Source organism: Epinephelus lanceolatus, chromosome 16 (genome assembly GCF_041903045.1).
Source record: "Epinephelus lanceolatus isolate andai-2023 chromosome 16, ASM4190304v1, whole genome shotgun sequence".
Lineage (NCBI taxonomy): Eukaryota > Metazoa > Chordata > Actinopteri > Perciformes > Serranidae > Epinephelus > Epinephelus lanceolatus.
The window spans coordinates 3,655,879-3,682,496 of record NC_135749.1 but is presented as its reverse complement, the minus strand read 5'-3'; the positions used below and the strand labels follow the sequence as shown (position 1 = coordinate 3,682,496).

The 26,618-nt window shown below is 45.1% G+C and overlaps 1 protein-coding gene across 2 annotated transcripts in view; it reads left to right on the top strand.

The window, feature by feature from the left end:
- LOC117263599 (growth factor receptor-bound protein 10-like) overlaps positions 1–26,618 on the top strand; it is a 54,662-nt gene that overhangs the window by 10,779 nt on the left and 17,265 nt on the right. Inside the window, exons 3-5 of one of the 2 annotated variants that reach the window (XM_033637144.2) lie at positions 2,639–2,732; positions 12,674–12,896; positions 14,724–14,847. In XM_033637144.2, the coding sequence (XP_033493035.2) occupies positions 2,639–2,732; positions 12,674–12,896; positions 14,724–14,847 (441 nt within the window). Of the gene's footprint in view, positions 1–2,638; positions 2,733–12,673; positions 12,897–14,723; positions 14,848–26,281; positions 26,407–26,618 lie in introns of those variants that run through there. The other variant, XM_033637145.2, reaches the window with a different exon arrangement.

The following is a 26,618-nucleotide window of genomic DNA, read 5'->3' as shown; positions in this document are numbered from 1 at the left end:
AACCTATAATTTTATGTAAAAAAAAACAAAACAAAACAAAATCCTAAACTTTATCAAAGAGGAAAGTCTTAAGTCTAGTCTTAAATGTGGAGACGGTGTCTGCCTCCCGGACCGTAACAGGAAGATGATTCCAAAGGAGAGGAGCCTGATAGCTGAAGGCTCTGGCTCCTGATCTACTTTTGGAGACTTTAGGGACCACGAGTAACCCTGCGTTCTCAGAGCGCAGTGTTCTGGTGGGATAATATGGCACTATGAGCTCTCTAAGATATGATGGAGCTTGACCATTTAGAGCTTTATAAGTTAACAGTAGGATTTTAAATTCAATTCTGGATTTTACAGGGAGCCAGCGCAGAGAAGCTAAAACAGGAGAAATATGATCTCGTTTCTTAGTTCCTGTTAGTACACGTGCTGCTGCATTCTGAATTAGCTGGAGAGTTTTTAAGGACTTACTAGAGCTACCTGATAATAGAGAGTTACAGTAATCCAGCCTTGAGCAACAAAGCGTGGACCAATTTTTCTGCAGATCTTAATGAAGAAATTCGCTGCAGTCTGCATTTTGTTTCCCAAGTAAACAAAAAGTAAATAAATTGAACTGAAGTACATCCAAGATCAGTGGTTCCCAACTGGTCTAGTCACGGGGTCCAGATTTCTCCTTAGTCATTAGTTCAAGGTCCACACAGTTTAATACATTCGGCATCAGACTTTGGCCATGTCACTGAGTGAGCCGCCTGTTAATGACGCTGTGGGCTAATGGGCATGTAGCTACTTCCATGTTTCAGATGATACGTCATGTTTGTAGTCGACCAATGAAGATGAGTTTACATATCACCTTGGGTTCGTCCTTCACCTTTTCAAAGTGATCCCACACTTTAGATTTCCTGCCCAACATGTTATTAACTAGCCTGTGGAATAACCGCAGGTACCAGCCCTGGAGATTAACCTGACTCCTGTCTGACTGCTGAGCGTGGACACTTCCTGTGTCTGTCCTTTCAAATTAAAGTCACACATGATCCAGTCATATAGGTTTGGCTTTATTTTGACAAGGTGCAGCTTAGGTATGTTTGTTTTGTTTTGTTTTCTGCAACTAAGTGACCAATGAAATCTTGCTGACTAATTGCCTTTCATGTCGACTAACATTTGGTTGGCTATTCAGTTGCAGCCCTAATTCAGGTGAAGAAAAATAAAGTCTTATTCTGATGCAAAGATTTGCTAATTAACAGGAATGTAGCACAAGGTGAAAATATTTTGTCCTTTAAAAAGAAAAATTGTGATAAATAGTTGAAAATAAATTGATCTTGTGTGTTTAATCTCTACAAAAAACAAAATATAAAACTGAAAACTTTCTGTTTTATCCATCAAGTGAAGTAAAGTTTAAGCTCCATTAAGTCACTGCTTTCAGCCCACAAATAGTCTGGCACCTCACTGAGGCTACTGTAAAACATTTAGTTTTTGTACAGATTAAACAAACACGTCTTTAATTAATGAGCTTCAGAGGTGCACAGAGTCAGGCTCGCTATTTCTCTGTTTCCAGTCTGTATGCCAAGCTAAGCTAACAGCTGCTGGCTGCAGCCTTGTGTGTGATGGGCATGGTTTAAACAATGCCTGACAGTACAACGTCAGTTTGTGCAGATAGAGCAACCTGTGGATGTGGCAGAGTTTAAGAGGTTAATGTGAGGTTATCTCGTGTGTTTGAGCAGGAGTCCGCATGTCTGTGGGTTTGGAGTAATGCTCCTTATTGTTTGCATGTGGCCTCTTACATAATGAGTACGATATCAGAGAGGATTTAGTGAACATGTTGATGTATCTCTAGCTAGTTAGCTGGAGCTGGAGCCTGCAGACTTTCTTTGTCAGCACACAGGCCCTGCAGCCAAGCTGCCTTCCTTGGAAAGCTTTTGGCTGCTGCTTCTCAGAGCTATAAATCTTACTCTGGGCATTTATGGATGTTTTCGAAGCACCGAGGGGAGCTGTGTGTGTGTGTGTGCGTGCATACATGCACAACAGGACCTCTGGCCACGAGCAGTTCCTGGAAGCAATGCTTCCTCGTTCTTCTTTTTCCTGGAAAAGGGAAGATTGAAAATTTGTTTGGCTTTCTTCCCTCCCTTTCTCCTATGCAGCGTTCTTGCCTCGAGGCTGCTTCAAATTAGACAATGTGTGAGGAACTTGGCAGCGTGTGCGTGCATCTCCAGACGTGTGAGATTGTATAAGTGTGCCTGGGCTGGTTTGTTTTTGCACCGAAAATGATTGATCTGCTCTCTTTTTGTTTTTTGTTTTTTTTTTGTTTTGTTTTTTTTTTTTGGATCACAAATCAGTATCTGATGTGAGCTTCACATGTGAGGAGAGTTTGAAAAGAGTACGTGTGCAAGTGTGTGTGTTTGTGTGTGTGTTGGAGAGAGAGAGGGAGAGGCCTGGGGGTCAAAAAGCCACAGCACCACAGGGTCAGAGTGTCACTGGTCTTTGAACTTGAGGCTTGATGTTCCTCGAGAGCAGGAGCATGAACCCAACCTTTGTCTGACCCTCTGACCTCTGAAAATAACACGTTGTCTAAGCCTTCACTGAAACATCTGACATGTTAAACCCACTGCGTGGTTTTTGCCTTTGTTTAAATTAAATCTTTCTTTTTTGTGCCTTTTTCTGACAGGAAAGCATGGACCGCACTTCCTCTCGCAGGCCCGACGAGCTGATTGTTCCAGGCTTTCAACGCTCGGCCAATCAAAATTTGCCACATCACCATGGTAACTGTCCTCTCCTCATCCAACCTGTGTCAGATCCTTTCAGAAACAATGAAATATGGTCATTATCCTCCAGTCTCTCCCAATTTATCCACTCTTCATGTTGTAAAAGATGCATGATGCCGGTCTGTTCATATTTCACTCATTCCCCTTCTTCAGACGTTTCTTTTAGAAACGTCTCCACATCCACAACACATTTGCTGGCCTGCTGAATGTTCTTTCTGTGTTCCTAGAAATTCCCCCTCTCCCTCTCTATCTCCATTTCCATCTAAGACATTGTCTCCTTTCATCACTGCAGGCTCTGCTCTCCAGATGGAGAGGTTATAGACAAGTGTTTAAGTGCCGCCCCCTTTTTTTTTTTAGCACAGCTCAGCACTTTTTTCACAACCCCCTCCCCACACACACACACACACACACACACACACACATATGCGTTAGCCTGCTCCCAATATATTCCCAGAAATCCCTTCAGCCATCATGGAAAATCGTGGGAATCCTTTTTGGAAAGCGTCCAGCTTGTGGAGAGGAGAGGGCGTAAATTCTCCCTCCCCAACCCTTTTTTTCCTCCGCTTCGGCTTGGTGTTTTAGTGGATTGTCTGCTCGGCTGATGTGTGGTGGTCATGCTTGTGTGAGTGCATTAAATATGGGTTCACGTGAACGGGGTGAGTGGATGTGGTGTTTATATAGGCCTGTAGGTCACCCAGTGCCAGGCAGAGGGGAGTTTATAGTAAGTAGGCCATAGGTCTTTGGGGCAGAGGCGGAGATAGTAAAAGGTATGCAGGTTCAGACTTGAATACAGGCAGTGACACTGCAAATGATCCCAGAGTGATTAGAGGAGGTTTCTCTACCATCTTAACCACTGGAAAAACATAATATCACTCCCACTCTTTTCACCTACACACACAAATATTGATTCCAGCAATTTAATATCCACTTTGTGGTAACTGTAAATGTAATCATGAGGAATGAAAAAGCACTTCTTTAAATGAAAACTAAGGCAGGATGTATACTTCTGCATCGAATCAACACCGTACCCTGACATGCACCTCCCCTGAAATGTAACTCCACAGTGTCACAGCGACGCAGACCTCCTGTCTGTCTCTGTGAGCTGAAACCATTTCCCTCAGTGGAAACAAAGCTTTGATTTACTTTAATTTCACAGATAAGAAACAATAAATACTGTGAAGACAATGAAGCCTCCACTAAAATTTTAAGTCCTGTGTGTGATTTATCTTGGCTTCATATGAGCAGAGGAAATCTCTGCTAGCTGCTAGGCTAATTTATACAATGTAAAATGCCATAGGCTTGTGCTAATAACGTTAGCATGTTGCATTTGTTTGGAAAATGTGTTTAGTATAAGACAGTTGTTTTGTCAGTGAACCTTGTGAGCTGTAATGGAGCTGAATTTTGTAACGTTACCTTTGTTAAATGTTGCTGTTGTCCCTGGCTTCATATGAGCAGAGGAAATCTTCGCTAGCTGCTAGGCTAATTTATACAATGTAAAATGCCATAGGCTTATGTTAATAACATTAGCATGTTGTATTTGTGGGGAAAATGTGTCCAGATAGAGACAAGTGTTTGTCTGTGAATGCTGCGAGTTATAGTGAAGCTGATTTGTGTACTTGTGTTTGAAACTGTCTCTATTAAGCCATGGCGCTGTATGTAAGAATGTGGCCAAAACGGTTACTGCACTCAAATTCAAAATACTGCCGCAAGTCGTGTCCGCCCCCCTTCCCTACAGATTCGAGGTTGCTGGACAGCGGCACGCTGGAGACTGATTTGTTTGCCCATTGCGGCTGCCGTGGCAAGGCTGCGTCGCTGCATCCTTGATCTTCAGTTTTCCAGCGGACCGTTCGAGCAAGTCCGGCTTCTCTTCTGCTTACGCTGCTGCCGGGATACAGTGGAGGAGGAGCCGGCTGCTAATGCTATGTACAGGGACACTGCTAATGCTGCTCGCCGTGCTGCTAACGTTTGTTTCTCAAAAAACATCAGTCGGGTCGATAACCCACCTGCACATGGGCTACAATGAATGATCAAAAATGAATAACAGTTGAAAGTATTTGAAATGTCCATCCCCGTCTAGCTATGATGCTAGTTAGCCAACTTTGGCTAAAGCTTACCTGTCGAGGAGAAGAGTAGCCACTTCAACATCCAATTTCAAATTCTTCTCCGCTTTCAACCGTCTCCACCGTTCAAAAGCATCTCCTATATAGACCCTCGCTTTGCCTCGAGTTTTGTCTTGGCCTTTTTGGGAATCATAACGAGGTCGTTTGGGTTTAGTCGCACCGTCAGCTATTGTAGCTCAGCCGGTTTGCAGCACAAGACACAAAACTATCACATGAATATGAAAATAAGTTTTTACCTGATGTTTCAGTCATGATATTCGAGGTGATACTCTGCTGGCATTCTTGTAAATGTGTCTGAAACGTCACATGTGATGATACGATTTAAGTTTCCAAAAGGAGCAGTTTCTGGTGTTCGGACCTGTTTTTGTATATTTGTATTTTTTCTTCTGTCCAGCACCCAGTATTTATCATTTATGGATGTCCGTGCTGTTTTTTGAGTCTTCAGTTTTTAGTGCAGCCATCAATCATCGCAAAATGGACTTCACTGGAAAAGCAAGAGTCAAAGACACCCAGCTACTGTTTCATTCTGACTTTGCACTTCAGGGAAACATAACGTCAACCTTCGCTGATGGACGTGCTGTATATTTAGGTCATGCCAGTCTCAGGTTACATGCCCTTCATTTATGCTGGGCCTGTCTTTTTGATGATCTAGTAACGTGTCTTGATTCATACCAGAGGGTTGACTGCATGTAAGCCAGCCGTTACACTGCACCAGATTTAATGTTTTATTCATAATTATTATCATGAAGCCCCTTTTTGCTCTCCTCCAGAATTAAGTCACTGAGCTGCTCAGTATAAATACAGACTTACACTGGTTAGACTGCTGGAGGCTTAAAAGTTCAGTTGCTTGTATCTCAGTAATGATTATTAAGCGAGGAAGAGAAGTACTCATTTTACCCTCCCACATCACGTGACGTGATTTAGAGCTGAGACCTCTCTTTCACTTTCACTTCACTGTCCATATGGAAAACATGTGCTCCTACAATTCAAAATGTGACAACACTGACGATAAAAATACAAAGTGATCTCAGTGCAGAAAGAACAGATTTGTTGACGGCTTGTGCAGAATGTCCCAAAGTGCATTTTTATTGCATATAGTGACTTAATTGTTCTTTGCCCTTTAAAATCTGAACGTCCCGCTCTTTTCCCTGACCTCCAGACTGCCTCAGGGATCGATGATTGCAGGTTGTTGTGGCCAGGGACAGAGAGCACTCATTCAGTGTATTCTGGGATATTACAGGCATGAACTGGCTCGGGCTGTATGGTTGGTTTTGTTGTCAGATGCTAACCAGAGTGCTGCAGCAGTTCATCTGTTTTCAGAGTCGCAGTTTGTACGAGATAGGGAGGAGATATTTTCATGCTATGTGTCCTCTGGCTTCCCCGACTGAAGCCAGCAGTGCAGTGAGGGCCAAGCCAGTGACGGGAGGAGGGAGAGGAATGCCAATGATACCATCATTATCCTCTTAAAGCTGCATGAGGCGACATTTTTATGTAAAATCACAGCCGACTTATCAGCCTTAATCACAAAGTGGTGCTTCAACAGAGAGGAGCTGCAGGAGAGGAAACCTTCCTGTTCCCAAAATTAAGATGATGGAGGATATTTTGCTGTGATGAAAAGCTGGTTTTAAGTGTAACCACTTGAAAGGAGAAAGTGAAAAACTAGAAATCTGTGGCCTGTCCAGAGAAAGTTAGACTTGCGAATGACAACTCAACCAATGATTCTTCAGTGTCCTCTGCTGTCAGAGCTTATATTTAACTCCCACAGAGCTGTCTCAATCTAGAGCCATGACTTGAAGCCAATAGCTGTTTCCACTACCAGTCACAAAAATAATCTCTCTCTCTTGGCGTGGTACTCCTTCGACAGGTCACCAGACTATCACAGGGCTGACACACACACAACCATTCACACCGGCAATTTAGAGTCACCAATTAACCTGCATGTCTTTGGACTGTGGGAGGAAGCTGGAGCACCTGGAGGAAACCCACACTAACACAGGGAGAACAAAGAAAGAAGAAAGTACTCTAGACGTCCCTCTCCCCAGCAATGCTTTCCAGCTCCTCCTGGAGGACCCCGAGGTGTTCACAGGCCAGATGACATATATAATCCCTCCAGCGTGTTCTGGGTCTGCCCCGGGGCCTCCTACCAGCTGGACGTGCCCAGAACACCTCTAACAGGAGGTGCCCAGGAGGATCCTGATCAGATGTTGAACCACCTCAACTGACACCCTTCGACATGAAGGAGCAGCAGCTCTACTCCGAGCTCCCTCCAAATGTCCGACTCCTCCCCCTATCTCTAAGGCTGAGCCCAGACACCTCACAGAGGAAACTCATTTCAGTTGCTTGTATCCGCGATCTCAGTCTGTCGGTCACTACCCAGAGCTCATGACCATAGGTGAGGGTTGGGACGTAGATGGACCAGTAAATCTAAAGCTTCACTTGACGATCCGGCACAGCGCCTGCATCACTGCAGAAACCGCACCAAACCGCCGATCCATCTCACACTCCAGTCTACCCTCAATCGTGAACAAGACCCCAAGATACTTGAACTCCCTCACTTGAGGCAGTAACTCTCTCCCAACTCAGAGGGGGCAATCCACTGGTTTCCGACAGAGAACCATGGCCTCAGACTTGGAGTACTGTCGGGGGGCAGCCCTAGAAACTGGTATATCACATCTCTACAGTGAGCCAATGTGCGCATTTTTTTCTAGCTATAATGTTACTCCAACCTGTTGCTAATGAAGTGGCTAATTGTTATTTTGTTTTAAGTGCCTCCTCTGTTTGTTGAAGCTTTGATTTATCACAATAGGTGTCTCACCAAACCTTCTATTCCCAAGAACTGATGCAGGGGACAGCCCTACACAACAGTCATCTCTGGCTGTCCTCATGTGCTCTCTTGTTCTTTTCCAACTGTGCCCCCCCCCCCCCCCCTCGCCTCCCTCCCTCCACCAACCATGTCCCACTCATGAACCCCGGCATCACATGACCTTGTGTCCCAGACTGTCCTTTCTGTGAGTGTATGCGTGTCATGCATACCTCTTTGTGATCTGAGATCAGCCCGGCCGACTCCTGCTGTTTTTGGTACAGCGGCTTCTTTTCCGCTTGGTAGGCTCAGCGTGTATGTTCACTGTGTGAGTGTGAGTGTGTGTGTATGTGTGTGTGCATGCTGTACAATGCAGTTCTTTTTCTTTCAGATCTCCTGTATAATTACATGCACATGCTCATCAACACAGCATAGCGTACATGGTGTCCCAAGCTTGTCTGTGTGAATCAGCGTTCCCACAAGGTGCTTGAAGTGCTTGAAGTTTGAGGGGAAAAAACTGAAGTGCTTAAAAAGTCCTTGAAATTGAAATGAACAACAAGAGTTGAAAATTAGTGACAGCTTTAAACTCTCTGTGTATCACTTAGGTCTCATACTCTGCATTAGAACTTTTTCTAAATTGCATCATCCCAACCAAAAACAAACAAACAAAAAACTGCTGTCTTATGTTTAGAGCAAAGTTTTGTTTATCCGAAAACAGTCGGTACGCACAGAATCCTTGCACACTGATTCCAATGTGTTTTGTCGCTCTGTTTCTTTCGCAATATGTGACAAAATGAAAAGACACATTTCCTCCTTTGCCTCTCTCCACTGGAGTTACCTATCTGGCTGTCACCACTCCCTCCACGACTGCATGAAGGGGCGGAGCTGTCCTCCACATTCTATGTCCGGTCCACATCCTCCACATCTTCATCATCATCCACCTCAATATTACTGTCCGACCTGTTGATAGTGAGCTGTCTGAGTGCCCCGTCCCTCTGTCTTGTTGTGGCTGTGTCCCGCCGCCACATTTTCTTCACTGATTCTCGGTCAATCATCTCTAAAGTCTCTGAGGGATACGAAAAATGCAGAAAATCGAACCTGTTCCGAAAACTTTAATGACGGACGAAAGTTTCGGACTTGGTGTGCAAACGTGACTGACACAATGTAAGGTCGTATTTATTTTTAGACGTGTGACAATCAGTGGGTTTACATAGACAGTTTAATTCCTATTAAGTTCATTCCTATTAAAAGTGATCTTGTAAACACCTAATTCAGAATGAAAATGGCCAATACGATTGAAAATTCAATCCGATGTAACGGGCTGTAATATTCCATTTCTAATTCCGAATAAAAAAATTTCTCGCACTTGTATACACTCATTCCTCTTTAAGTTCATTACGGTCTTTCTGCACATGCTCGTTTCCTTGCCCTTCTGGCACCATGACGTATATAGCGCGCATAGCAACGGGCTGAGATAGAGCAGTCAGACTCGTTGCACTCACCGGTTTCTGTTCGCCAAAGCACGGTCTTCTACCTCCCTTCTCCTCCTCAACAGACGAAGCATTAACAGAACAAGGTTGTTGTCGTACTGCTGCTTCAAGAATATAAGCAAAACAAGCCCGAAAAAGGCACTAAGAACAGCGTTGTCAAGCGTCTTGTTATCCGGAGCGAGGACTACAGTGTTTTCTTCCAGTAAATGTAAACACGTAACATCCGCCCCGCCCCCTATCCAATCAGAAACCTTCCCTGCCCCAAACCTTGCGCGGACCCGAATAAAGGCGATTAAAAGGCGATTAAATTGATCTCCCGTGTAAACCCTCATTCAGAATGAATATTTCTCATGTAAACTACCTGGAAAAACTTTAATTCCGAATGATTTAATTCAGATTTATTTCATTCTGAATGAGAAGCCATCATGTAACCGCACCCATTTACTGACGAAAGAAACGGACTCAGTGTGCAAAGACTAAACAAGTAGGCTGGGATGACATTTTTCTATAGGCCGACACAGGAGTTAGCGTCGCCCTGGTTCCCTCATCCAAAATCCAATGGGATTCTTCCATTGGATTATGGATTATTGCAGAAAGTAAGCTTTGAGGCAAACAAACGTTTATGATACTTACACGTTTTGTTCAGGAAAATAATCTTCAGTAATGAACACCACTTTTTCGAAGCTTAAACGCAGTCGCCAGAAGTAAATGGACTGCACTTGTATAGCGCCTTCCTAGTCTTCTGATCACTCAAAGCGCCTTTACAGTACGAGTCACATTCACCCATTCACACACACATTCACACACTGGTGGCCGAGGCTACCGTACAAGATGCCACCTGCTACTCAGTAACCATTCACACGCTCTCAAACACCGATGGAACGGCTATCAGGAGCAATTTGGGGCTCAGTATCTTGCCCAAGGATACTTCGACATGTGGTGTATCCTTGGAGTACCCATGTTGACTGGAGGAGCCGGGGATGAACCGCCGATCTTCCAGTTGGTGGGCGACCTGTTCTGCCTCTGAGCCACAGTACATGAAGTACAAAGCTAATGTTAGGCTATAAACGAGTTACACCACGGTTGCACAACCTGACCTTAAACCAAGTTCGGCGTGATGTCCTGTACTCTCATTTAGCCACACATTTTTAAAAAGAACATAAAAGCCTCAAAATGTACGAGTGCGTTCTTGAAATGGTTACCGGTCAGTACCACTAATGTTCCGTTAGATTTAGGACTCCTTATTGTATTTGATGTCCTTTAGCTGACCACTGTCACAAGAGAGAGACTGTGTGTGTGTGTGTGTGTGTGTGTTTTGGTGTCCTACTTTGGTGTCCTGGTCATTTGGTCACCATGTGCCACGAACAGGCTGGTGAACGTTCCCCAAGTGCTGTAATTTTTTCTGCAGGAATGTCAGGAATTCTGTGTGTGGTGTCGGGGTTGGACGCACGTTGGACCAAAGGGCTTTGGACACACACACACACACACACAGAGACACACATGGAGACATACCACACTTGTGAGGACATCGAACAGACCTCTTGAACTTATTCTGTAAGTGTATAGCAGCAATATTTTTATGCTGCTATACACTTCTCCCCACTGGTTGACAGTGCACGTTAGCTTGTAAGAGGTGGAGGTTTAGGGAATACGTTTCTGTAGGCCAGAGAAATGGTAAACAATCCCTGAAGGCCGATAGATTTTGCAGCATGACGTATTAATCCCAGACTGACCTCCGTTAATTAGTAACAGTTCAGCTTGAAGGACACGCACTGACTGGCAGCTGCCTTGTTGACTGTCCTGTAAAGACCCTCTCACTGTGGTTAGGTTGGTTGTCCCGTCTGTGGGTGACTGTTTCTTCCAACTTCCAGTTCTTGACGGACAACTCAGGGCCTTGAATCACAGGTTTCACATAATTTGACCAATGGGGAGCGGGCCAGTTAGTGTACTACACAGCCATTGGAAGGAATCCAAGCCAAAGTGAAATCCAACACGAGGAGGAGTGAAACTTCAAAACAAGTCTGTGTGTTCTCTCTCCCTTTGGTGTTGTGCTCAACAGTTCAGGACCACAATGTGCTTCTGGCAATAATTTGGCTGTTGACCGTGTTAAATTACAACTAATTAAAGGTGCTAGTCACAATGCTGCGGCTTTGTCTCAGCATGTGCAGTAGGAGTGGGACAAAAGGTCAGAATGCTCCGCTGTGTGTTTAAAGTAAAACAAGTAACCCTTTATTGACCCTGAAGTAAACTTTTAACCCTAACAGGACTCTGTAACATTCATTTACGACAAATTGGCTTCCAGTAGGGCGGCTGTGGCTCAGTAGGTCGAGTGGTTATCTACCAGTCAGGCTGTCGGTTGTTCGATCCTCGGCCCCTGCAGCTGACTTGTGTCTTTGCTCCCCCAGTGACTGTGCTGTCAGTGTGTGAGTGTTTATCTGATGAGCAGGTGGAACCTTGTATGGTGGCCTCAGTCACTTCTGTATGATTGTGTGTCAGAGGTGGGACCAAATCACAAGTAAGTCTCAAGTCTTTGTGCTCAAGTCCCAATTTAGACAGGCAAGTCCAAGTCAAATCAAGACCAAAAACTCCAAGTCCTACACTTTGAGTTTTGAGTCCCAAACAAGTCATGATGCACTCTCTTCCCCCAGTGTAATTCAGTTTTAACAATGGAGTAATAACGTTAGCTTAGCATTAGCTCATGAACTGTCGTAGCTGGGAATTATGTCATACCCAAGCTGAACATGTCTTAGTTAGGGCCGCCCCCTGATAGACAACTAGAAAGGTCATTAGTCGCCAAGATTTCATTGGTAGCTTCATCGCAGGAAAAAAACAACTGGAGAATTAAGTGTCGACTTGTCTTGAATCAAAGGTGCTGATTCAGAAAATGAAGGGAAATCGAGTTGCAAGTCTTTAGGGGTCACATTGGGGTCATTTACAAGAGGATTTATCAAATAGATATTATATCTGTATCAATGAAATTGACATTGAGATAGTTATCGTTGTATCGTCCAGCCCCGGTGTGTGAATGAGTGAATGGTGCTTGTGTTGTAAAGCGCTTTGAATCGCCACTAAAACTAGAAAAGTGCTACGGTATATAAAGGCAGTCCATTTATCATTTAATATTTTCTCTGTCTGTCTTTAAATACAGAAGTAGAAATACAAGATACATCAATTGACAACGTAGAAGTGTCCATAACCAGACTTCTAGTTTGTCTTGTTTTACTTTGATAAAGGCTTTCATATCAACTGTGAAAACTACAGAGAAAGAATGCAGATCCTCACTAAACTTTGCCGCCACAGTTACGGTAGACAGATTGAGTTTTTTGCAGACAGTCCCCTCTACAGTCCATGAAGGATGACTTCTAATGACATCAGCTGGTACTAGACGGTTTAAAAATAACCTCTCAAACACTGGTTCCCACTGAGGCCACTGGATATCTGCTGTCCTGCAGCGTCTACTGTCACTGTCACTGTCACTCACTTTCTTTTTCCACCCTCTCCCATCCCACTATCCGCCCTCTTCCACAGACGACGACGTGGACCTGGAGCAGCTGGTGAATGACATGAACTCCTCCATGGAGAGCGTGTACCCCGTGCAGGCAGACACGGCGCTGCTCCTGAACAACGGCCACGTGCACACTCCCAACCACCACCAACATACGCACCCTGCCTACCCGGGACACGGCCAGGCCCACCGTCGTCACACCCCGCCTCTGCGGCACTCTCAGCCCATGCACATCCAGGCCGTCAGGTAGACTCTCATTACCTGCCCCCTGCATCGATTTCTCTGTCTTCTATTCAAACACACAACTGGAAGTACTGTCTCCTGTTTGTCTTTGGCTCTGTGTGCTTCATTTGATTTGTTTGCATGCAGTGGTGCCCCTGGAAATGTTTCATAAGTGTGGCTGCATGGGGGCACTGACAATGTTGGGGTGGCACACCAAAACAAAAAGCTACGACTGAATTTCAGGAATTTGGTTATGCTATCAAAGTATACAGGCTAGGTGAAAACTATGTCAATATGGAGAGTTAAGGAATCGCATACTCACATCTGATGTGCTTAGACTAACACTGGTACAGTTATCATTTTGAGTTCCACAACAGTCCTGTTTTAATGTGTCATGTGTCTGTATATGTTGACTGTGTAACTGCAGAGTGACACAGACACACCACCGCACAAGTATAAATGCTCCTAATGGAGTGGGCCACATGCATAGGCCGTGACATACGCTTTGTATAGAGCTGACGCACAAGTATTAATCCGCTTCTAGGCGATTCATTGTTCTTCAATTAGGATGGTTATTTTTCTCCTTAACGTTGAGATGAAATACAATTTACTTTTTTAACCCTTTTCGGTCACATCTCCACACATTTTGTGCACCTATTTGAAAATATATGCCAAATTTGTTTTTTTTGTTTTGTTTTTTTACAGAAAATCTGTTTCTTCATATTGTTAGAGACCCTTTTAGGGCCGACGTCACGATGACGTCAGTTTGTTACCTGGAGGTGCAGCTGCCTCTCCCCCACAGGAGTGTTAAAATGTGTTTGTCTTGTTGTGTTATTGGGAGCCAGAATAGAAGGAGTCATGGCTCAAAACCAGCCGCCACTGCCCGTCAACAAAAACAAAGACAACTATGGTTAAATGTGATAAGACCAAAGGACTGGACGGAGGCCATCATCAAAAATGCTCACATGTGCAGCGCACACTTCATATCAGGTTAGGGAAAAAGTATTTCCTGTTGTAGGGATGAATAAGGTTATGTGTATTAAGGGTTATCATGTCCACCTCATCAGAAACTGGGGAGGGATTAAGAGGAATATTGGATTTCTCTGGAACTCTGTAACTTTTTAGCACATTAGCTAACGTTAGCTTCCATAGCAAAACAAACAAGTGTGGTCCTCCTTTGTAAGATTGGCTTCCTGTGACATCATCCATCCACTGAGTGAGAGCATACGGGTCGGCCAGTCTGGTCCCGTTGGTCACTGTTTACTTATTCAAGTAACACTGGTTTGCCATGGCGAAGACAGGCGGCTTTCCCACTTCCTGCTCATGTCTGCTCAGCTTTTTTTTGATCGAGACGTTCAGGAGGTTTTTACGAAGCGCTGAATTATCTGCAGGTAGACGAGGACCTGCTCCTTATGTAGATATAAAAGGCTCATTTTAAGGTAACGAAAACATAGTGATACTTATTTTCATTATAGACAAAAAAATATCTACTTATTCCTTTTCTGCTGATTGTATCCCCATCAGTCCTGCACACTGGAGCTTTAATTTATATTGTAGCAGCAGCAAAATTAAGTCACATTTTAAATGATGTCACTATAAATCAACTTTTACGTCACCTGGAGCTTTATAAGGCAGATTTTATGCCATGGATACTTTGCTTTTTTATCCCAAACTCTCAAAATGTCATGTTGCTCAAAGGTCACAGAGGAAATTAACCTTTCAGTCTAATATATGACGTGTGCCGCACTTTATTTTTATACTCAAATACCATCAGTTTTATACCCATCATCAGTGTTGTGAGCCTTTCTCTGGTCACCCAGCCATGACAGCAGTGTGTGTCTCCCTCTGCAGGTGCCTGCAGGAAGAGCATCAGCTGCGTCCAGCCTCCCTGCCCGCCATCCCCAATCCTTTCCCTGAGCTCTGCAGTCCAGCAAGCTCCCCCGTCCTCAGCCCCATACAGAGCTCCGACAACCACGTAAGTACGGCCATAACCACCTTACCTGCGCCAATACACACTCACTGATGCTCTACAGGTGACGGGAGGAGGGAGGAGAGGAAACAAGGAAACATCACCCACTGTTTTGTATGTTTTTGAAATAGTTACCGGTCACTACCACCAAAACTGTTAATACTTGATGTCCTTTGTATGACCACCATCACAAGAGAGGGTGTGTGTGTGTGTGTTTTGAAACCAGCTGACTGGCCTGTTATGTTCAGGTCAGAGCAGCATGTGTTGACTTTGGCGGCAGACGGCCTTTCCTTCCATTACACAACAGCTCACCCTGGGTTATCTGACCATATGTGTGTGTGTGTGTTATAATGGAAGCATCATTATCAATCACATGTACACACACAGACACACACACACACACACACACACACGGGGTGACAGACGTGTTTTGCTGTGGATGGAGGTGAGCGATGTCCTCAGGATGCTGCAGACAGAGCGCAGACTTCCGCAGCAGAGCTGGGAATACAACTCTGAACCTTCTGAGTCTGTCTGCTGGCTCCGGCAAGACAGGCGCCCGTTTCCGGTTCACACGCTTAAACCTTGGCTCTTAACGTCACCGTATGTGCGTGTGTGTGTGTGGGTGTGTGTGTGTGTGTGCCCTTCCTTCCCCCGGTAGAGCCTCCTGTCCCAGGAATGTTCCATCTCTCTCAGGATGCCCACCCTGAACCACAAAAGTTATTTTAGATGCTCAATCTTTCTTCCAAACTCCCACACATAGATACATGCATAGGTGGCATTATTAAGATCACGCGCACACACACACACACACACACACACACACACGATAAGACAACGCATTATCTTTGCACATCGTTGACATCATCTCACAAGGTCTGGAGTCAGAGAGCTGGTTTGCAGTTTGCACAAAGGATCTTTTCTGTGTGTTTGTGTGAGAGCGGACCAGATGTTGCATCATGTCTCGTTCCCAGAACATCTTCATTCTGTCCACTTTTGTTCACTTTAGTTCATTTCACTGTCGTTTCATGTGTCTGAGGAGGCAAGTCATCGGCCAGCACGCGCTAAAGACAGGGAATATAATTTGTGTTTCGTGATAACGAGTGTATTAAATTCAGTTTAATATTTCCTGAAGCTGCTCATCATGTGCTTTGTGTCTGACATTGATGACTCGTCCCTGCTGTAATGTTTCTGTCACATTATGGTTCGGAGGTCTGGCAGCGTTTTGCTTCTTCTTCATTGCATGTTTCATGGCATGTTACCAGGTTGGAGTCGGCAGGACATTCTTCAAGACTACTTACTGGTAGAAAAACAGGAAGATGGTAGTATTCTTCCAGCGCAAACGGCGATAAAGCTCGCACTGGAAGGAAAGATCACTTCCAACATTCCTTCATGTTTATCATTGTCAGCAAAAGAGAAAACGCTTTTGGCTGAACAAGCAGAGGAGGTGGCTGGGAGACTGATAAATGAGTGGCTGGAGGTGATGGGGATCATGGGAAACAGAAAGCAGCAGTGTAAAGAAACATCACTTATCATCATTTATCGATATGATGGTCACACATTAAAGGGACAGTTCAGCCCCAAATCAAACATACATATTTACCCTCTTACCTGTAGAGCTGTTTACCAATCGAGATTGTTTAAGTGTGAGTTGCCAGGTGTTTGAGATGGCGGCCATAGAGATGTCTGTCTTCTCTCCAATAAAATGGAGATGGCACTCAGCTTGTGGTGCTCACAGCGCCAAAAAATACAATTTAAAAACTCAACATCAATGTCTCTTTCCAGAAATCATGACCAGGTTAGTTTTTTTTTTAGTTTTTTTTTTGTTTTTCTTCTTAAAGTTAGCTGCTAGCTGCTGTCGGCTACTTTTTAAATCTCCTGCAGTGAGTCTCACACTTAGAGGCTGTACATATGCGCCTTTTTTGCACCTTCAAATTCATTGTTTTCAATGTAGACGTGTGGCAGGCATGCTCAACTGCCAGAGCGACGCGATCGTGCAGCACATGTGTTCCCAAGGGTCTATTTTTTTTTTCAGGGCGCAGGAGATAAACAGAATTCAACTTCAAAGCAGTCCAAAGCAGCAGCACACACCACATGTGACGAGGAATGACCAGTATCCAGATATCGTTCCCCTCCTGCGTAAAAACATGTTGATGGTAACTATGGAGGAGAAGCTTATCATTTTAGTGCAGGGATACCCAAAGCTGTACATCTGTGCCACAGACAATATTTTTGGCATAATACACCCTTACGGAAGAACACCTGGAAGAAGATCAGCTCTGCATTCACGATCTCTGGTAAATAGGCTATGATACAGTGCTGGTTATGATCGCCTAGCAACCTTAGACGCAACCTGCCTCTGCGCCCTTGAAAGTACACACAGAGTAGGCGCAAGAGTAGCGCCCAGCGTCCGACCTCACATTTTCCAGCCCTTTGAAGACACGGGATACATGTCATCAAAATATCATGCCTGTCCTGCTGGCTTTCCTGTTCATACCGACATTGTTTTGGTGCTGTACCTTCAATGCCAACAACAACTCTGTCCACCCATTTGGCGACAGAGCTGTTAGGCGGAATAACAGTGTGAAATTCCTGCCTCGAAAAGTCAGTGTAAAGGAGTTTAAGTCTTGGTTAACAGTGGTATGAGTGTGTAGCATCCTAAACTAGTCCCAGCATTAACTGGCCGCCTTGGGTGGATGCATGTGGAACCATCATGTACTTTCATCCTTTCTAATGCCATGGTTAGCCTTAGGCTGATTGAATGAAACCATCTCTGATCCAATCACTTAAGTTCCACAAGACCACCGTCACACTGGCCAAGACATGGCCTTTAACTCCAGACATAAGTGCATCTGTTGACATGCTATGTTGTGTAATGTCGTGTGCAAGCTAACGGAAAGGCTAAAGGCTAGCGAAGGCTGTGAAGATGTACATGTATGCATGGAGTCAGTTTAGTAATGTTGCCAGAGGAGCACCGAGAAAGGGTTACACAACAATGCAGACTCTCAGACAAGCTGTGCGTTGGTCTGCAGACATAGTTGCATCGTATTTGCATTGGCATGGTTTTATCATAGGATCTCTCTCCCTCCAGCTGTAGAGTTGGAATCTGAACATTCTTCACTAAGCTTCGGTCTTTCTCAAATACACAGCTTATATTGTGAGCCAGCAGAACTGTGTGTGTGCGTGACATGTCAAGTTTATGGCTTGCGTTGCCTTTGATAACATAAATGGATTTGTCCTCAGGGGGTCATGAAGAGATAACGTGAGTCTGCATCTCCATCAGACTCTTCCAAAATAAGTTCAGGGGGATACCCATCTCATAGTAAATCTCATTGAACTCTTTACCTTGAATCTGGGAGCTGCTAATGCCAAAGCTTAATCACTAGTCCGTCTGTAGTTATTGCTGAACTCTGATAGTTTCCCACGCATGTTGTGGCAGTCTTACACCACACAGTTGATAATATTACCCCGGCTTTCACAAGGATTTGTTCAGATCCTGTCTGTCATCACTGGGCAAATGGGTTTGCTTTGGCATCGTGACTGCGGCTGTAACGCAACTTGTGCTTTTATTTGTGGCCAGAGACGCGGCATTACAAACATCAGGGACAGCAGGGAGGCCCAGTGGTTAAAGAGACCATCTCTCAAGCAAAGAACTCGGGTTCAAGCCCCCTGTGTTGGCAAGCATCCACCCTGCTGAAGTAGCTTAAGCAAGAAGCTGAACCCCTTCCAGCTCTGGGTTCACTGCTCTTTAAATGACCCTGACCTTTGACCTCCCTGTGGAGAAAGGCAAGAGAAAAGACGGTTTTAATGACGAAAAAGGGATGTGAAAGAGTCACGTTCTCATGGTTTTTTCTATTCGGTGCATGGTGTGATTATTTGGTGCTTGCGAAATTGCAAAACAAAAATTTAAAGCAGCTAATTGACAAAGAGGATCGCACTTTGGTGCTGTCTGCAGTCTCGATTGGTGTTTTCTTTTTTAATCATGTCAGCTAGGGACGGCAGTGTGGTCACTCAGCCCACCAGTTTGGTCCAGACTGAAAAACCCCAACAAATTTTGGATGAACTGCCATGACCTTTTGCAAGAACACTCATAGTGCCCAGAGGAGGAATCCTATCATCTCTCGCGATCCCCCCGACTTTTCCCTTTACCACATGGGTGTCAGACACGATATTAATGCACTTGTGAAGGCTAAGAGGTGCAAGGTTTCAGAAGCAAGTGAGTAGCCTACTTTGTTTCAGAGGCTTTTCCACCGTGACCACAATACAGTTCTCTAAAAAAAAAACAATGAAAGCTTCTTGTGGTCGTGTTTTAAAGATATAAAACAGATGCTAAACATTATCAATCAGCAGCTTAAGTACAAAAGAACCTGTGTCAGACTTTGGTTTTAAAATGATATTTGTGGAACCTTCTTGCTAAGGCACTGCAAAAACTTCAGTGATTGGTTTGTAAAGCAGGGGATGACTTAATGTCCTTCCTCAGTAGCTTCCACTTCAGTTTGTTGTTGTTAGCCGCTGCTGCTAATTAGCTCGTGCTATCACTCTGAAGACGGTCCTTCAGTGCTGCCTCTAACGTGTTTAACAGCTGCAGGAAGTTTGTGGATCTGGTGGGGTGTCGTGTGATAGGAGATTAGACCTTCGGTGCAATCCTGTTGTCTTCCTCTGGAACTGTGAAAGACGTCCACACTGTGACATGTTTAACTCTCTACAGTGTACTGCAGTTGTTGTTCTTCTTCTCTGTGTTGATTAGCGGCTTGCAAGCCAAGTTTAAAGGAACTCGTACAACCACCCAAGTTGTCAGTGTGTAGATCCTGCCTGTGTTAGTGAATGGAAGCAGTCTGGTTTCATATTATCTGCTATGATTTTAATTATCGGAATAAGGCATAATAGTAAATATGTCCCATTATCGACAGATAATTTATCGGCTCAAAATATATATTGTGCATCCCAAAGTAATACAATTTAAAATAGTGTATAAATACTATGGTAAAACAATAAACAGTAATACAGTAACACTAGTATTACTATAGGAATGTTCCATGTTCCGTTGAACCACTTTTCCACCCTCTGGTTGTGTCGTATTGATAATGTACGGAAACTTTTATGCTATTAAATTATATAAAATAATTCAGGAAATACCCTTTAATAGCAGCTCTGTGCTCAGTGGTTTGATAATACCATGCTTTACCCTGTGCCATTCCCTTATCTGTGTACCTTAGTGCATAAAGAAGGTTGTATCAGCTGATTGCCAAAGATGACAGTGCCCCCAAACAAATATTTATAGAGGAATATTTATGGTCCCCGTGTCCTGATGTAGCAGTGTCATAAAAACTAATTTAACTCAAGCTCTGAGTCACACACTCTCTCTGTTTAGGACTCATACCCCCCCCCCCCCTCCCCCCCCCACCGTCTACGGTCAGCTGATCAACTCCTGCACGCAATGGTCTGCTGACCCACTGCAATCAGATCAGGTGCATTTACGTGTGTGTGTGTGTGTGTGTGTGCGCGCGCATGTGTGTAAAGATGGTGGTGAAACCCTGTTCAACAGAGTAGGCTTATAAGGACACTTAGTCACTGTAGTTTGTGCTGTAGCTCAAGATGTTTTATGTAAAATTAAATGTGTGTGTGTGCGTGCGTGCGTGTGTGCGTGTGTGTGTGGTTTTCAAGGGAACATGCAATTCTTTGATACACGCGCACACTTGAATCTTAGACTGTCAATAAAGATGGAGGACGCGTCTCTGCTTCCTCCCAGTGTACAAAAATGAAGCCAAAATATCCGGGATACAGCTGCTGCCATCTTGCACTGGTGACATCATTTGAAGCCAGAGTTTGTACAGCAGCGATCTCTGTGGTGTCGGGTTCCTGCCGTACAGCCAGTCGCGAGCAGCGCCATTGACCAAGAGCACACCATTTGGCGCACGCAGCTGTCAATCACGACATCAAACCCCCAAATGTAAAACCAAACGTATCAGAAATGTGAGCACTTAAACACAAACGTCAGCGTAGTAAGTTTATGACCTGTACTGCAGCCAGCCACCAGGGGGTGATCAACATGTTTTGGCTTCATTTTTGGGGAGCTGTCATGTTGTCCATCTTTATTACACATTACACTTTATTGACATTTGGGATGACACCTCCCTAGTCCGTCACGTGATGCCATTGGGCCCAAAGACCTTTTCCTATAGACTTACACTGGAAAAGAGACTTCTGTAAATCAGTGGATTTTTTTTCTTAGCACCACAACCCCAGGGAAATGACTGGTTTCACTATCAGGATTGATCCGCTAACATTTGGAAAGTCCAGAAGAGCCGCACGATTAAATCATTTTATCCTGATTCAAGTTAGTGAGTGTTAAACCACAATTAACCAGATCAGCCGGTGGACGTCTCTGGTGTGCTTGCTTTATGGGGCCAATGATGTGGAAGCAGCATCAATCATTCAGGTCATTTCATACCACAGGTTCCACCTTCAATGCTGTATCCATCTGAAGGAGCTAAGCCTATTACTTGCAGCTACATGAGATGCTTTACCTGGCCTGACCTGGTTGATGGTTGATGCCACAGTTTCCTTGGTTGTGTTGAGTTTGGACAAACGGCAGGTTCCAGTTGCAGAGTAATCATCGTATTTATTCACACCACCAAACACGGGTTGAATAAATGTCCATTTCTTTATCTTTCAGTCAAACAGAACACAGCTGCACACCATCCCGCACCACAGTCAAAAACCTGTTGTACTTTCAGGGTGAAACACCTGTCAGCAACTAGGGTTGGGTCGGTTCTCGGTAATACCAGTTCGGTTCGGTACTCCGTCTTGGACCGGGTTTTTTTTTTTTTTTTTTTTTAAGACCGACTGGACCGCATACATCATTTTACAGCCTGTGTCTGCCTCTCCGCCAAGCGCACAGCGAGCAGGAGAGAGGGTTGGGGGTGGGGGTGGGGACTAACGGCAGGGCCACACTGCCTGCGAAGCACTTCCATTCACATCGGACGCGCATTTCTCCACGCCGGTCGACAAGCGGTTCTGCTCCCAGCTGTTGTCTCCGTCACATCTGGGGCTGTTTTTCCATCATGGGTAACTGCCCGGCTTGACACATTCACTCGTGGCTTGCGCAGAAAATACACCAGACGCCAAAACGATCGCTGCAGGGCCGGCCACGGAGCTGCGCAACCGTGAGCTAGGAGATCTAAGTGCGCATGCCCGAGGCCTCTACTGTAGCCTGGAGTTTAACAGTGATGGGGAGTCGATAATGGCGGACAATTTAGTCTCGAAGAAATCAAAGAATGTGCCAATATGGCAACACTTTGGCTTTGAGCCAGATGAAGGAGGCAACCCTTGTTTGCACTGATTGAGTAAGCTAAACCTGCAAATTTATTTGTAAGGAATAAAAGAAACAATGTGTTACTGTCACTCTGTTGTCCTATGGTCGTTTTTTATTTTAAATTAGTCAATTGCGCCCCCAAGTGGCAAAAATCCGGTATTACTGACTTGATGCGGTTTTTCACAAAAACCTGACCGGTTTTTTTTTTTTCTCATACCGACCCAACCCTACCAGCAACAGTGTTGTTCCTACATTTATACAATAACGCTCCAACTAGCAATATGCCACCGCCGTGTACATACATAGTAAATACAGTTAATGTCTGCTGAGTGAAATGACATATTTGGCTCCTACACCATCAGTCAGAGACCCCTCAGTTGACTGAGATTTCTTTGGTCAGTCAGTGTGACGTTTGGCTCCTAGATGTACAGGGCACACTGCTCTGTAGTGCACACGCTGCTCTCCGATACAGGCAGCAGCAGACCCAGACCCAGGATGTGTCTGAGTGAGACTGAGGCAGCCACCCATAGCTGTGCTCGGTCAGGCTTTGAGATAACTTCATCTTCTGCCTTCTGCTTAAAAGTGGTGAATTTCCAGCTCAGAGACACTTAATGAAATAGAGTCTCTGGCTTTTGTTTGATGTCTAGTGTCGGTAAAGAAAATGTTGCACATTTCTGACCCATTATAAGTGTAGTTGGCCGCCATTAGCTTTTGAGACTAACTTGGCTTGCTAACTGCGTCAACATCCCACCAAATTCTGTTAAAATGCTCTATATGGAAAAAAGAAAGGAATAGTTCAATATTCGTGTTGAACAGCCAAAACGGAGTCGGTAAAGCCCTAGAACTGCTGCTACATTCAGTTTTTTCCGAGCAGCAACCTCCAGCGCTGAGATAGTGACGTCAGTGCACAAGTGCCAAAAGCTGCAGTTCCTCTAATGGCCACTTGAGGCTGGCTCCAAGAGTGAGTCAATCCCCTTAGACCTCCATGTAAATGTACAACTTTACTGCAGAAATAAATGTGTTTACAGCCTGGTACAAAAAAATGTTTTGGTCCCAGTAGCAAATTTCCCGTTTGTGACAACCGTGAAGGAGGTGAAGTTTTATATAACTCACCTGTTTATATATTATCAAGGCTTAAAGTTACACATGATTAGAGATGGGCCTCTTTGAGTGACTGACTTCTTGTTTGAGGTAATTTCGGAGCCAGAAATTGTGATGGTTAGCATGTGATTGCAGCACTGATGAAACCATTCTTAAAATTCATGAACACAAGGTTAAATGTTAATTCCTGAAGACGGAGTTTACACACACCCTTTGCTCCTCTCGATTTTTATCACGTAAGATCGATGATATGTTGAACATGACCAAACAGCAGGTTTTCATTCTGCTGTGGAACTGGGGATGGAGAGCTTTTAGTTTCCTGCTCAGACAAATCAGATGAAGGATGATGTGAGGACGGGATCTTTGCATGGAAAAATAAATCACTGTGTAAACTTTTCTGCCAAATTTCCTCAAGTTTTTTTTTATTATTTTAATATCTGCCAGGTCAAAAAGAGATTCATCTTCTGTTTCACTGCATCGATTTCACCACCGCCCACATGACTTTATTCTTATGCTGATATTAACATGCGAAGGGATTCCCAGAACTGACTGGTAGATGTGTATCAGTCACGGGAGGCTCTCTGTCTGACTGTGTGCACATGTAACTGAGTGTGTCGTGTCAGTGTCGGGTCGTGGGGATGTGGGGAGGAGAGCCACTCAGTGAGGCTTTGTGGTGGCGCTCCGGTGAGGTAAAATTGAGTTTGGCCTGTCTGCAGAGCTAATCAGCTCTGTCTGGCTGAAACCCGACCACTCGCTGACATGAGAGACGACTGATGCTGTAACAGAGTGGGGTGGGAAGTCGCCACCAACCAGCGTTCAGATGCAGACATTAGTAATGAGGGTTTTATACCCCTTTTCAACAGTCATGGGTTGACTTGACTTAGACGATCGGCCCAGCACAGCAGGGGTTTGTATTTCCAGTACAACAGGGCTACTTTCTTTGAAGGTGTGTCTTGTCTTGAGTGGCGACGTTTAAAAACACCGGACTGATCCACGGTTAAAATCATGGATCAGCCCGCGCGTCACATACGTATCACGTACGCGTTACGTATGTGACAATGTAAATTAGGCTTGCTGCATACACAGCCTAGTTTTATGAAAACACCACCTTTCCAGGAGTGAGATGCTTCTTATACATGAAAATAAAAACCTTGTGGCCGTCACTTCCCCTCCCCCCTCCCCCCTCCCCCCTGAGTCAATCAAGATTGCCTTTACAGTCAGTGGGTGGTGTTACTGTGGTCGAGATCTGCTCTAGCTTAAAACAACCAGATCACTTGTGTGTGTCTGTGCTCTTGTGTTAGCTTGTATGATAGGTTTAGGGGCCCATAAACCTCCCGGTCAAGTGGGGCTGACCCTGGCGCAGATTATTGTGTTTGACCTCTGACCCCGAGCGTACTGTGCTTGTATGTGTATGTCTGTGTTTATAGGCATGCAGGTGTCCGTCCATGACCCCTCAATCCAATATGCTGCGGCTCCAAGCCCTCTTAATGTGTGTGTGTGTGTGTGTGTGTGTGTGTGTGTGTGTTTTAAGTGCTAACCCCGTGCATTTCCACCCCTCACCCTCCTCTGGTGGACAGGAAAAGAGGGAAGTGGAGGAGGGGGAAACGAGGGGGGAGTCAAGGTGAGTTTAATTTAATCATGTAAAGATGTAACATGGTGAAACGCTGAGGATTTGAACGACTCCAAGGGTAGGAGCAGTTGTGAGTAGGAGTGGGCGATATGGCCCTAAAATAATATCACGATATTTCAGGGTATTTTTGCGATAACGATATGACAAATTAGTCAAATAAATGCATAAATTATTAATTTAAGAAAACAGAATTGCAACAAAATCAGTGATGTAGTTTCACAGTAAAGTCAAAAACCTGCCGGAGCTGGTTGTCATAGTTTACATTTTGTCTTCCTCTTTTGAGAATGTGTGTTTATGTTTGTGTGTGTGTGTGTGTGTGTGTGTGTGTATGGCTCATAGTTCTCATGCACACTGTATTAGGGGCCAGCTGGGTTGGCCTGCGCTCTACACATGAGCCTGATTATGACTCAGTATTGCATTACTGACATTCCTCCATAGTTCTTTTCTCTTTCTCTGTTCCTCTCGCTCCCATCCTCCCTCCTTTTTCTTTATCTCCCTCTCTCTCTCTCTCGGCCGGGCAGATTTGCTGAGCAACCACCTCCCCCCCATGCCCCCCCCACCTACCCCTCCCTTGACCCCCTCAGCAAAAGCCCAAACGCCTGACACGTGATCCCCACGGCTTCAGATCGAATCACCCCACCGTTTTCTTTCAAGTGCCTCCTTTGCAGACCTCAAAGCCGTCAGTGTGCGTTACACATGTTGCTCTGGTCCTGACACTCTCGCATAGTATTTCACATACAGCTGAGGAAGGAGGATGAAGAGGAGGAGGAGGAGGATGAGAGGGAGGGGGTAGAAATTAAAACCGTCAGGCAGCTCAAAGAAAATGTCAGGGGATGCATAAGAGTAAGGGATGCGTGTGTGTGTGTGTGTGTGTGTTCAGTGATTGGCTTAGTAGTTTGAGCTTGTTCCCCTCCATCCATGTGTGTGTGGGGAGTTGTGGGCGTATTTTAGGGGAGAGACTGTTAGTTTTGGTGCGGCGCCTTCAGTAAGAGGAGCTGATGGCGAGCTTTTTTCGGGAGGGGATGAGGAGATTTGAACGCAGCCCTGAAGATAAGAGTGTAGAGTACGTGACAGGTAGCAGCTCACCGTTTAAAAATCCCACACTGGGTTAATCCAGTGTGAGGAGGAGGGGGAGGCGGGGGTGGGGGGGAGGAGGAGGAGGAGAAGGAGGAGAGCAGTGGCTCATACCACTCCTCGCAGCTCAGCCTTTATGCTGCCCAGCACAAGAAGAAGGAGCAGGCTGTCTCTCTCGCACGAGCGCGCGCTCTGTCTCTCTTTCACCCTCGTCCTTCCTCTGTCACTTCCTCCCTCCTCCCCCCTCGCTTCCCTCTTACCTCTCTCGCATTCTCCTTGCCAATCTGTCCCTCCCTCTCTCTTTTCCTGACTTCCTTCCCTCCCTCTCCTCTCCTCCTCCTCCTCCTCCCCTCCCTCTCTCCCTCTGTCTCTCCGTGTCACTGGAGAGCGTCTCAGTGTGAAAATGCCATCCTGCTCTCCAGACTGTTGCCTCTTTCAGGCTGTGGAGGTAAGAGACTTGTGCGCACGTCCTTTTCTGTTCTGGATGTCCGTCGGGAGCTCAGTGTGTGTGTGTGTGTGTGTGTGTGTGTGTGGGTTATCAGTTTGCAGCGGTGAGGACCTTTGCATTTTTCCTCCCCTCAGTGTTTCTCAAACTTTTCTCAAACAAAACTCATGTATCATGAAATCACTTTTTTCCTGGCGGGGGCGTGAGGGATGAGA